This window comes from Aythya marila (genome assembly GCF_965140915.1).
Source record: "Aythya marila genome assembly, chromosome: 1".
Lineage (NCBI taxonomy): Eukaryota > Metazoa > Chordata > Aves > Anseriformes > Anatidae > Aythya > Aythya marila.
The window spans coordinates 19,174,789-19,187,961 of record NC_139042.1 but is presented as its reverse complement, the minus strand read 5'-3'; the positions used below and the strand labels follow the sequence as shown (position 1 = coordinate 19,187,961).

Here is a 13,173-nt window from a genome sequence, read left to right as displayed (position 1 = left end):
TAATCTAACAGAAGTGATAACAGAAGAACGTAAGGACGTTTGTTTTGTAAGCTTCCTCTTGTTTTAGTTATATCAATTTGCCTCTCATTATAAAAACAAAAGAAAACAAAAAAGCAGCCTTAAGTAGATTTCAAGAAAGTAACATTTACTTTTCCTTTTTAAAACTAGGGGGAGTTTGACTATAAATTTTTTGCAGCGTTCTGCTCTTTGGTACCAAAATGCACCAAATGGTAGGTGTGCCATTGCATCTATGGCAGTGAATTTATAAGCCTATATCAACGTTTCATTAGTGTAAGTCTGCTTAATCAGCACTATCTAGGAAGCTCTTTAAAGGACAAATGTCCTTTAATTGCAGAAATAATTGTATTGAATTTATTTGTCAAACTGTGGCTATATGGCTTACACCAGAGAAGTCATCATGTTTTGATGTCACTACAATGTGCTTGTGAATTTCTGTTTTCTGATGCCAAATGTAGCAGGTTCGAGTCCTTACTTGGTATTAAACCAATTCAAACGCATTATTATTGGTTTTGGAAAACATTGTGGGAAAGATGGTAGTTACAAAGTTTTATTTCATCAAGAAGTGACGTTTGTGTATTTGGCCACTGATGCAGCTGCCTTCACTCTGGACAAACTTCTACATGTTCCTTACACGCTTTCTGTGCTGGCTGAAGCCTGTCACACCCCAACCACTGTTTTTCTCCAAGCTTCCACCCTCAGAGTGTGTTTGCCCAGATTTTCATTCTCTTATGCAATAAAATTGTGCAAACAATTGTTTGCAAACAAAACAAAGTGAAGGAAGGTTAACTTTTTTGTGGCACTCTCGCTCCTTGCATCTTCTGAACTTTCTATGCACACAGCTAAAACAAGTCACTGTAATTGTACTCCAGAACTGCTGTCCTCCCCACTCACTATAAAGGGAGCCTGCATTAACCAAGTTTATGTCTGTAAATCCCTGAAGGGAAGGTGCAGAGAGGCTGGAGCCAGGCTCTGCTCAGTGGTGCCCAGTGCCAGGACAGGAGGCCATGGGCACAGCCGGGCACCCAGGAGGCTCCCTCTGAGCACCAGGCAGCACTGCTGTGCTGGGCGGGTGACGGAGCCCTGGCACAGGCTGCCCAGAGAGGCTGTGGGGTCTCCTCCTTGGGGAGCTTCAAAAGGCGCCTGGACGTGGGCCTGGGCAGCCTGCTCTGGGTGTCCCTGCTTGGGCAGGGCTGGCACCAGATGGACTCCAGGGGTCCAACTTCAGCCACCTTGTCATTGTAATGTAATGAAGGGTGCTGAAGTAGCATCTTCATTGTAAAGTAATGAAAATCTACATTGTAATGAAGATGCTACTGGTGTAGCTGTATGAAGTTAGATATGAGAAATCCTGCCATTAGGTTTTTTTTCCTTAGGATTTGTGTAGAATGCAGAGCCATTTGGGAAAATTTCAGCCTTTATTCATACAACTGTTTGGGGGGACTGGGGGGAAGTAAAAACCCTTCAACATTTTGAAATATTTTTATATGCTTTTTATTTTGTGTTTACTTATTTCTCTCTCAGTCTTTCACTGAGGTCTACTTTGTGATCCTTCTTAAAGAGCATAATCACGGGATATGAGATAATAGTAAACATTTTGCTTTCATTTTAAACTTCTGCACTCCAGATTGTTGCACACCCTTTTTTTTTTTTTCCCCTTTTTCCATTCTCATGCTGTAAAGACTGTGACAGTAACCAAACTAACAGGGAGGGAGAGGAATAGAAATAAAGATACCTGTCATTATAGCGACTGGGTAGGTCAGCTTTGTAACTGGTAGGAACTGTGTTTTTTGTTGGTATGCCATGAATTTGCAGTCCAAGGAGCACATGCTATTCAGAAGGAGGAATCAGGTATATGTGAGTAGTTGAGTTCTAGTCTAGGTCTGGCTCAGCTCTTGCTTGTGTCTGAAGGGTTTAGAATGCCTTTAACTGATGCTAAGATCCTTGTACAGTGACAGGACTTTGAAAATTTTGCAAAACTTTGAATAAATAATAGGAGTTGTTACAGCTGATGCATTTCATCCTGTAAGGTTTGCTTATCTCACTTGTGATAGTATCTGAAGATGAATTCCATAAGAAATAACCCTTGTTCCCAAGGCTGTTTTGCAAATTGGGGTTGTTAACTTGGTGAAAGGAAAGGGGCTTGATGAAGCCAAGCACTCACACATTATTATCATTCTGGTGGGAATGTATTTTCTTACAGATACAAGGCACTGTTCAGAGTTAATATGTGAACTTGTACCTGTCTATTTCAGATAAAAATGTAAAATGTGAATTGCTGAATTCAGTGTCTTGGTGTTAGTGACAAGGTTTAGCTTTAGACAGAATTTGGACAAATACTGCAAGGCTTCAGAAGCTTGAAAATCTGGTTGTTTGTAAGGTATGGTAGGATTAACCATTTACTTTTTGTCTAAACTTTTTTATTTTGTTTTTGAGCAGATTGGTCTTCATTCCATAATTTTAGCTAAAGGACAACTATGAAGCAATTTTCCAGTCTTAAATTTCCCGTAGGGCAAAAACTGCTCATGCTATTATAAGATGATTATTTTTATAAGAATGCTGCATGTGAATACCCTACAACTATGAACTATTCATTTGATATATGCAATATTTGTTGAATCTTGTTAACGAAGCAATTACAGAATCACTCGTTCCCCCAAAGATGTAAAAAGAAGAAAGCAAAAGCACAGAGTACATCAGTTGTTTTTTTTAAACTGTATTTTCCAAAATTTACAGACCTGAAGCATAGAACAACCATACGTCTTGTGTTGTAGACCATGTTGAGGCTCCATACTATGTAAGAAAAAGTGTAAAGCAGTGATATCAATACAAAATACTCATATGTAAAACAAAACCTTTGCTTTAGATACTTAAAAGTACCCCTCATTCATCTTCCATATTGAATTTTGTCTGTTTTAATTCTAAATTATAAGGATTTTTTGAACACTATCTTTCTTCTTGTTACTCCCTCCCCACACCTTTACTGAAAATCCAGTTTTAAGGGAAGCAAGCACACTATATTGGGAAACTAAAATTGTCTATAATAGCTGCTCATATTCTTCTGTGAAATATTTTAAATAACTGCTTAGTGCTAATGCAAGGTGAAAGAGGTGGGATTAAATGACAGGTTGCAGCATTATATTTAGAACTATAATTAAGTATGAATGTGATAATTGTTTCCAGGATCTGGCTATAGATTTGCCACTAATACCCATTGTCTTGAGATCCCCAACTCTTATGATTCAGTTAGGGAGCATGGTGTGGAGAGAAAAAGGAAAGCTGATGACATGGAGTTGAAATTCTCCCTTCTCATTGTCCACTGAACCATTTTGTCACACTTTCTTCAATGGACTGGTTAATGGCTGCAGCTTGAGGTCTACCCCCCTGCTCCTGGAGTGCTTCAAGTCCAAGGATTTGGCCGTTCCTCTCTGACCACAGTTGGTCCTATTATTTGCAGTGGCATGTGTATCAGCAGCAGTCCTCCACATCCTTCATCTACCCCATCATCACAAACCCTAATGGTTTTCATTTTACCTTCAGAGCCCAGTTCAAGAGCTAGAAGCTACCCATCCCAAAACAGCTTGCATGTTCGTCGTATCAGCTAGATCCCCTGCTGTCTTTGCCACTTCATCCCAAATCCCTGGCACGTTGTCAGCTGGCTGGAGGAAGTATAGCTGCTACTGCTTGATTCTGCAACTGTTCAGACTCAGCAGAGGAGAGCAAGTTGGCAGTCCCCATCCTGGAGGAATTACACGTTAAAACTGACAGTGTCAGAAACCTGATCACAGCTTTTAAACGTCCCATTCCCTTCTGGCTGGCCCTGGATGTGTGTAAAACACACAGTCACCCCATCACCAGCTGCAGTATTCGTTTCCTGGAAGGCTCAGTGCTGCCTTTCAGTAGGCCGTGGCCTACCTTGGCTGCACCCACTGGTCTGCGTCAAGTGCTGAGTAGTGCCGCAGGCACTGACCAAGCTGCAGGTCAATGCTGCTGTTTCATGATCGTTTCAACTATGTACGAGTTGAGATCTTGGTACTCAGCCTTGTTTGAAAGCTTCAGGCTGCTCCATCACTTTCTCACAGCTTTTAGCAGTGAGTGCTGCTGGTGGTAAAATCATTCCACGATTAATGTTCAAATATGCATAGCATGTTCTGAATTTTACAGTGTCTTTTTTTCCTATTCTCGCTATTTCTGAAATCCTAAAATGTAGATGTCTCTGTTTCACTATGAGAAACATAGTGAAGTTGTGTCCTCCCCTTCTGCCCATAAGTGCTGTTACTACTCTTCGGAAGTACTGCCAGCTCATATGATTTCCCTCATGGGTCTCTCGGTAGTTAATTTTTTTTTGGAAGACGGTTGAAAGTTTTTAGTTTTCTTGACTAATTGAATCTTTGGGTTTGGTGATAGCATCTCTGACTTTACTGTTTATGCTTTAATCAGTTTTCCCATTTTTCTAACTCCTCTAGAAGATACACACATGCTTAAACCAGAACATTATTGTTCCCCCATCTTAGGGCTTGTTCCATAAATTGATGGTTAACTTCAGGAGTGAGTCCTTTGGTGAGCCAGACATTAACCTGGCAAAATACTATTCACCATTTGGTTGGTTTCGGTTTTTGTTGAGTTAGCAAGCTGAATTTGGCTCAGCAATAGTCCAACAAGTAGCAAAGCTGGCAAACAGGGAGGTGCAGGACCATATGGCCAGGAGCAAGGGGAGTGGGAAGCAAGGGCAGCCTTTGGTAACAGCAAGCCATTAATTTGGCTCATCTGTGTTGTTAAAGCATGCTCTCAGTGAGGCCAAAAAATACTGTGAATGTCACATAAGCATGTTGTTCATTAGGACTGTGCTATAAAAGCTTTAATTTCTGGTAGTCTCTTGTTGTGGCTACCTACTAAATAGTGAAGTTAATCAAGATGAGGTATAGGATTCTTTCAAATTACAGAGTTGGTCTACAAATACAGCCGTCTTTCTGCATGGATTTTTTTCTGTTTCAGAAGGAAGACGTTACAAATGAGGAAATGGCTGAAAGACTGTCTCTTCGGAAGCACCGCTTTATGCATTTTGCATCACTGGAGTATGAAGGAGAATATTACATGACACCAAGAGATTTCTTGTTCTCAGTAATGTTTGATCAAGTTGAACGTAAGTTGTTTTCTCATCATTGTATTTGTGAGAGAAAAGGAACTTGCAAGTACCCTTAACGATGTAATGTACAAATCACTGGGACAGGATTCTTTAAGTGGCATCAGCCATCAGAAGCGAATTTATAAATGTGCATATGGATTCTCACAGGCACCACCTTGTACGCTAGAGAAGTGAGGCTGATGATTTAGAAATCTGGTGACTTGATGATGGCATTACGTCTCTGCATAATTTGCATGTCTGATCAGCATGTAGTTCCTCAATTACTTATGTGCCACAGAAAATGGTAGGACTGTAATATAATGCTTGTGTCATTCCTGTCCCCGTTATCTGTCTGTCCAGTTTACCAGAAAGTACTCAAGTACTCTGTGACCTTTTTTTTAGATGAGGCAGTGATGGGAGTGATGTGAATGAGTGCAATGAAGTATAGAGCTCAGCTGTAGGTTTTTGATTTAAAATCTTTTCTGGTTTATAAACCTAGCTAAGAAAAAATGAAAATTGTTTGCATGTTGGTGGTGGTGTTTTTTTTAAATGTACTTTTAAAAGTGTATGCTTTGAGGAGGAGCTAGGACATTGCATTGTTTTCCTTATGGCTTTCTGACCTCATTAATCTGCCTCATTCATTAAGCTTCTTTAATCCATAATTTCCATTTTATTTTTTTAAGCAATATGTCTGTTTTCTCAAAAAAAAAAAAAAAAAAAAAGACTTTTATAGCTTTCCCAAGAATCTTTTGCTTCTTCCGAGTTGTTCAGGAAGGTTAAGTTCCCCAAGTTTCAGTGTCACTCAGAAAACAAATTCCCTGTTAGTTCCCTGTTAGTACATCCGCTGAGGGAAAGGGAAAATCCAAGCTTTAATAATTGTTTGCTGGATAGTCTGCACATCCTAACTGACCTGTGAAGCATGTTGTATAGTAAACACTGTTCACAGCCTGTGATGCTCTGTTGCTCACTGCCTAGTGAGCAGGGAGTGTCAGAGTCACTCGAGGGTATCAAGAAGGAAATAAAGAAGGGAATTCAGAGCACTGTGGAAAGATGTGGAAGAAGGAGACTTGAACATACAGTGATTCAAGCCTGTGATTTTAAGGGAAACCTGGGACAGAGCAGAGTTTACAGAGCTGCTGGTGGTCCAAAAATAGGACACAACAACCTGTAATAAAAATAAAAAATAAAAAAGAGTTACCTTGTGTCTGCCAAAAATCTATAGCTGATAAGGGTGCATGGCTGCCCTGCTGACACACGATTTCTAATATTATACTAAGCTGAATATAAATCCTTAGAAGGGCTATATGAGCTTGAAGGTCATGGAGATTCTCAAAATAACTTTGTTTTTTTTTAAATATATGGCAAATGGAAAGCGTTTTTTTCCCTTCAAAATTTATGTCAGTAAGTTAAAAGCCTACAAGGGATTTTCTTTTGAGTTTTCCAGCCTGAAACAGTGGAAGACAGTGAGTACTGAAATTTTCAGTGTTGAAGGTGTGGCTTTCAGACAGTTGTCTGTGAAAGCAAGGTTAGAGAAAGAAGTGTTTTTCAATCTTAGCAGTTCATACATATTAATTGGTTACTCCAACTATAATAGTATACGTGCAGATTTTTAATGAAGTGGTATGCGGATAGGGTTTATTTGTAATGCAGCCAAGTTAATTTCAGATAATTTGCTAATATAAGTAGGAAACAGCTTCAAACAGAAAAGAAAAAATAATGACAAGAAAAATATGTGAACAAAAAAAAATCTTTGCACTAACACATATTTAGCATTTCAAGTCGATGTCTGGCTTACAACAATAGTATTGTAGACAATTCATAGAAAAATGTTAATACATGAACCTAATGCTCCTAAACATTTTTTTTAACCATCATCGGCGTGAATTCTTTGGCCAGTAGCATAAACACAATGGTAAGCATTTCTCTTCAAGTCATATTGCTTGGGATTTTAGGTTTTCTTGTAGCTACAAACAGACATAGTATTTGTTGGCTGAGAAATACGGTGTTTTGAGTATTTTAAAGTCAGTGGCTTGTTGATTTTGTTTCAAAGATTTTCCTATGAGTAAAGCATGCAGACTTACCTCAAGACTCTGTCCAGCTATATTAAGAGTAGATCAAGATGGTGAGCTTCATTCCAAAGCAGTAATCATATTTAGAAACTTTTGGTTTGTATCAGAAAATGAATTCCCTTTTAACCCAGAACAATGGTTTTAGAAAGGGAAATAGGCAAGGCGACACTACTCCTAGAAAGTTCTTCACTTACTGGCATAGTGAGATGCAACTTTAAAATGTGATACTGCACTCAAATGGTAAGCCTTACAATGCTGAATTTAAAGTTATAATGATTTGGCTATTCTACACTTATTTTTTATTAATCGCTAATAAAATAAAAAATAATAATAAAAGGTTGAAGTACTCAATCATTCATCCTCATAAATATTTGCTTACAATAGTGGGAGTTTGCAAATTGGTTGTTGTGTGTACTAATACAGAAGGTCTAGTTCCGTCTATAGGCTGTTGTCAAGTTTTGTTTTTGCTGTCTTTCTCAAAGCCCATAGCCCAGAACATAACGGCAGCCTTCATTCCCCAGGCCCCCAGAAATGTTCTCTCAAATGTGGTCTTTGCGGCAGATTTGGAAAGTTGTTTAGCTATGTTGGACCAATACAGCAAGCAAGTTCCAAAATTCCAGGTTCTTTACTCAAAACAATCTGCTGGCTGTTCTGTTACTTACCAAGGTCCAACTGAGACTGCTGACTGCAGGAGGGAAGATAACATCTCAGCAGGGCTTCTGTACGTCCTGAACAGTATCTTAGCTGTTATCCAGAAGCACCCAGGGCTTACTCGGAAGCACTGATGTCAATGCTGTTGCTGAAATGTAGCAAGTAATGAGCATCAATTTATTTTGGGGAATATAAGAATAATAATGTACAGTGAATTAGTATTTACTAATTTACTAAAAGTATTAGTATGTGGTTAGTATTGATAAAACTTCCCTTAAAGACTGCAGAACATAAAAGTAAATCGCTGATTCCTGAGAGCTATTTTTACTTTTTCTGTGATGATTATGAAGATTGTATAGAAGGTGCTGCAGTACTGCATATGAAAGAAATTACTGCATTTTCATAAGTCTCTTATGTGCTTGCTCCCTCTTCCTTCTACTTTTTTAGAGAAAAAATGAGCTTCAGAGTTATCTTCCTCTTTTCTTTGTGTACTCTAGCCTGTTTTCCCTCTTTACACAGCACTTTCTGGATAATTCTGTTTTCTACAGAGCTGTGGTCTTGTTTCTTCTCCTGGAAATGTTTATTTTGCTTGCTTTTTTTCCTGTATGCTTTTTTCCCCTAATGTTTTTATTCAATTGCATTCATTTATCTATCCTTTTGCAAACTGATGGTGTCTGTTCTCACTTTTATTTCTCCCTAGTCTGTTTTGCTGTTTGTTTTCTTTTTTATCCAGATGCCTAAAGAAGTGGTCAGGGAATGTGTCTGTCTCATGTAAGCACACACACAAAACTGAACTATGGACAATGCTAGAAGGGCAGGGATCACTATCCTCTGCTGTACTTTCAGACCTATGACTAGTGTGCTCCTTTCATTGGGTCCTAGAGAGAACATCAGCTTGAGGCCATGGCTTTTGAAATTAAACTTGAGATTGGATGTAGACAAAAAAGACTCAAAAGTGGAAGATTGATGTTTACATAGGGGATTTTTTTTACAACATCAGTAGTTAGAATTTAGTTCAGTCCTTGCCTTTCTCAACAGAACGAAGTTCCAGCAATATCTAGCCAGGATATGACAGTAGGCAGTAGTTAGGCAGAGTAACCATTGCCAATCCATCTTAGCTAGATGGCTTATGCTTGGGTTGGTGTTGCGGCCTCCTCCCATACATCGCAAGTGAGTACAAACCAGCAATGTTGCCCAAAAATCACAGAGTGAATCACAGAGTAGCTTGGGTTGGAAGGGACCTCAAAGGTCATCAGTTTCCAAAAAGCATGGGAGGAGTCCCTCAGCTCTGCCTGGTCGCTTTCACCTTGTGCCGCCTCCCCTCTGCCTGCACAAAACATTGTACAGCCAGGTGCTGAGCTCAGCTAAGGGACTAACGTGGGGTGGAGGGAGTCATTTCTTCCTGCTGGCTTTCTGAAGTAAATCACTTGTCTCCAGTTTGCTCTAGAGCTGTGTAAGTGCTCCTTGGGAAGCTCGAGATGGGAAGGTGCAGAGGTGGGAGCAGTCCATTGCTTCGCCCAAAATGAAGCACCTGAGACAAGCTCTCCATGCATTCCTGGGCGAGCAGCAGCTTCTCATTTCTGCCCATGAGCCTCAAGGTGCCTCATGCTGAATCACCCAAATCTGATTTATTGCAGTGAGTTTAACTTCAAAACACCTTTAAAAGGTGAGAACACTGAGCAACTGAGCTGTGTGCACCCAGGTGCTGAGGCTGATCACAGCATTCTGTTGTTTTATTCCAATTCAGGCATAAACACTCCCAAAAGTAAAAAGAAAGGAAAAAAAAAAAAAAAAAAAAAAGCCAGCAAAAGGACAGAATGAGAAGCAGTCATGAGTAGGGAATAGTGGTCCTTATCCAACAGACTTGTTTTTTTGTTTTTTTTTTTTTCCTCCCTGGTGATTTTCATTGGAGATTGCTTTGTAATCTCGTGTTGGTTTTCGAGTATAATTCATAATAGACCAAAGTAAACATGGTGGTATGTAAACCAGATGGGTAGTTGCATTGTTGGTGCTGGATCAAAAGTGCTGAAGCTGGAAAATACCAAAATATTTTAGCTATGTCCAGATTGTCGAGTGAATTCCTGTACACAGTTGGGTGGAATTTCTTACTGAAACAAAATCTTAGGTGTGCCCTTTGACAAAGTTGCAAAACATGCAATAAATTATGACTTATTATAGAACAATTTTGCAGATAAGGAAACAGATGAACTGTAGTGCAAATACATCAACCATTGTAAAATCCAACCCAGCTGATCTTGAACCCTGCTTGATAGACCTTAGTTCCCTAGTTCTGTTCATTTGCTTCCTGGTGCATAGGTTTCTCTGTTAATCATTTTCTGTAATACGGGCCAAACAATTGTGAAATCTTGGCATTCCTATTGATTAAATCACACCTGCAAATTTATTTACTATCAGGGTGATAATGAAGAAAAATATTTACAGTCCTGCCATTTAAGGAGAATAAGCTGATAACAAATGCAGGGTTTTGTGACAGACTTATTTTGTTTTGCATATTGACAAAGCAAAGAGCTTTATAGAGGAAGAATGGCACGATCAAAAAGAAATTTGCTTGCTTTTCCAGACAGTGTTTCACGCCAGTTACCTTTGTAAATATTTGCTTAATTCTATTACTGTTAGTTGTTTTGAGGAAGGTAAAGCATCCGCCTTTCTGTAAACAGTGACAAACAGTCAATGAAATCTGGTATTCTGACACAGTGTTTGTGCCAGTATAAAACACCTACAGCAGTGTTTTGTACCAGTTAATTCAGCATGTACTAAATGCACCTTCAGGATGTTTAGATTCCTGCCTCTATACCATGTAGTATCATGTTAAACCATGTTACCACAGGGATACTCAGCAAACATTGCAAATCCATCAAGTCGATCTGGGTAATCTGTAGGATGCTAATGGAAACTGCAATATCTGATGCAATGATAAATTAATGAGAAAGGGGGGTTTTGTCACTCTCCTTACCATGATGTAAAAACTTTTCAATATCTGGTAATATCTAATAATAACATGAACTTGCATCCAAAATGCTTGCATTTTTAAAATGACAGATATAAGAAGGATAAGGCTCATCTGACTTACACTGGATTTTCATTAAAATGCAGCAGTATTTTTAAAAGACACTTCCAGTTTCATGTAACCTTGTGTTTTATACACTAATGTGTACTTAGGCTTGTATTCCAAATTATACAGCCAATGCTGTGTTAGAACTTCTCCAGAGAAATACCACCTCTGATGTACTTTTGGTTTAGAACATGTAAGAAAATCTGTATTAAATTTTGAGAAGGGCTAAAGATACAAGAATGTTTTAGAAGATGAAGGTTTTTCAATGCGTTAAATCCAGACCATGTTTATGTTCACTTTTCTGGAGAAGACTATACTATTCCAGAAATACCTTCCTCTTCCAAGTAGGAAACAAACATTCAGGTTAGCTTGTCTGATAGCAATTGACACCTAATACATAAAGATTTTGATTCTGGAAACACATTTGCACATATTCAGTCTGTATTTAGTGTATCGTAGCATCTTCTCTTACTGAACCACTCCTTTATCTGCAGCCCTTTTCAGAAGTTAAAACAGATTTTCCTGTGCTTGGTAACATGAAAATGCCAGAGGCAGTATCGTTATGGTTGAGTCCTAACACAACACATGGCAAAGAATATGAATGGGGTTTAAGTTTGCTTGGAGAAGCTGTTTGACTTAAGTTTTCTTTGAAAACGTGGTTGGCACAAGGTTGTAATGTGTTGGCAGGCTGGATATGATGCGTGGCTTTGCATTGCTACAGCATCAGCACGGTCAGGAATGTGAACGAATCTGAGGAAAGGATGCAGTGCAAGATTGCAACAGCTAGAAAACCAAGTTCTCCGTTGTGCTTTGTGGAGGTCAGTGCTCGTGCAGTCGGTGGGGTTTGGAGAGCCCAGAGTGACCAGGCACTTTAGGATGGGCTGAATCAGTTTTTCTGCCCGTATCTTGAATTTCTGCCTACAGGGGGAGTTCAGATGCCTGTACTCCAGTGTCTTAATGTTGACCTGAATGTTATATATGATAACTAATCAAAATGATGTGTGTTATGCATGAGTTTCAGATCTAAAGCATAAGATTCAGAGTTGAAGGCTGAAATTGAAGCTTGTGTAAGCTGTGAAGCTCCATATGGGAAGCATAGATAGAAGTGTTTTACAGGGAGCCATTGGCACAGTTGGGAACTGAATTCAATCCTCCTGAATTTCTAACATTATAACAAAGGAATTTTTTCTCACTCTCACTTTGCATTTAGCAGTTTTTAGTACTGGTATTTTGTTGTTGCTCAGGTTCTCCAAGCGTGACATGCAAACTGGGATGTACAGGACAGACAGGGTCCCTTGCTCACTGCTAGATGGAAGGTAAAGGGAAGCAGCGGGCAAGAAGTGACATAATGGTTTGAAGTCATGATATAAATCTCTTGTGAGTTTTAGAGAATCAGCCACTTCTGGCCAAAGCCTCTTAGTTGTCATTTACTTATTTCTTAGAGTGGGGTTATGAGTGAAGGAAAATGATGTTACTGTTGAGGATGCTGCATGCATAAGCAGATAACCAGACTGCTGAAAAATTCTGCATTTATAACCAGGCTATATGTGAAGTTGTCATGTACCTGGTTCAGATGTCCTTCATCATCCAAACATCATTAGGAAATCCTACCACGACCCTAAGAAACTCTTTCAAGAAACATATTACATACATCTGGCATTTCAATTTCTCTTAACTGTCCAAATACAGCATTGAATTTGAAATTGAAATTTATAAAATACCAGATTGATTTGGATAGGATGTTGCTCCTCAGTCAATTGTTGTTAAATAGATAAGTTTTTTTCTTTTCAGCAGCTGTTTGTTAGCACTGATAACTGAGTTACATAGACTGTCTGTTGCAACACTGATTGTGTCTACTGGACTGGTTTACCTAAAAATTAATTTTAAATTGTTCTTTATGTAGAAACAGTAGAAATACTGCAGAAAATCATAAAAACTTGGTAATGTGTATTCATGTTTGGACATAAGGTTTGTTGTGAAATCAGAATAAAGGCTTGTGCACTTTCATGGTGGTTGCATCACAGGGTACAAAGTAGCAGAATCTGAATTAGGATTCTTATGGGGAAATGGGATCTTCCCCCAGCAGCGGTCAAATCTGGCCTGTTGGCCAAGCTGCTTTTTGGTGTATTGATCACTAGCAATGGCACTGACTTATTTTTTCCTCTTGTTCTTCAGAAATGTTTCTTAGGCTGAGAGTCCCAGAAAGAGACAGGAGATGCTGGGATTAGAGCAGAGGA

At 39.1% G+C, this 13,173-nt stretch overlaps 1 protein-coding gene across 3 annotated transcripts in view; it reads left to right on the top strand.

Annotated features, from left to right (window-relative positions):
• The window catches only part of MICU2 (mitochondrial calcium uptake 2), a 153,364-nt gene that overhangs the window by 82,648 nt on the left and 57,543 nt on the right, over positions 1 to 13,173 (top strand). For all 3 annotated transcript variants that reach the window (XM_082776604.1, XM_082776605.1, XM_082776606.1), the window contains one exon: positions 5,014 to 5,161. In XM_082776604.1, coding sequence (XP_082632730.1) covers positions 5,014 to 5,161 — 148 coding nt within the window. The remainder of the gene's footprint in view (positions 1 to 5,013; positions 5,162 to 13,173) is intronic.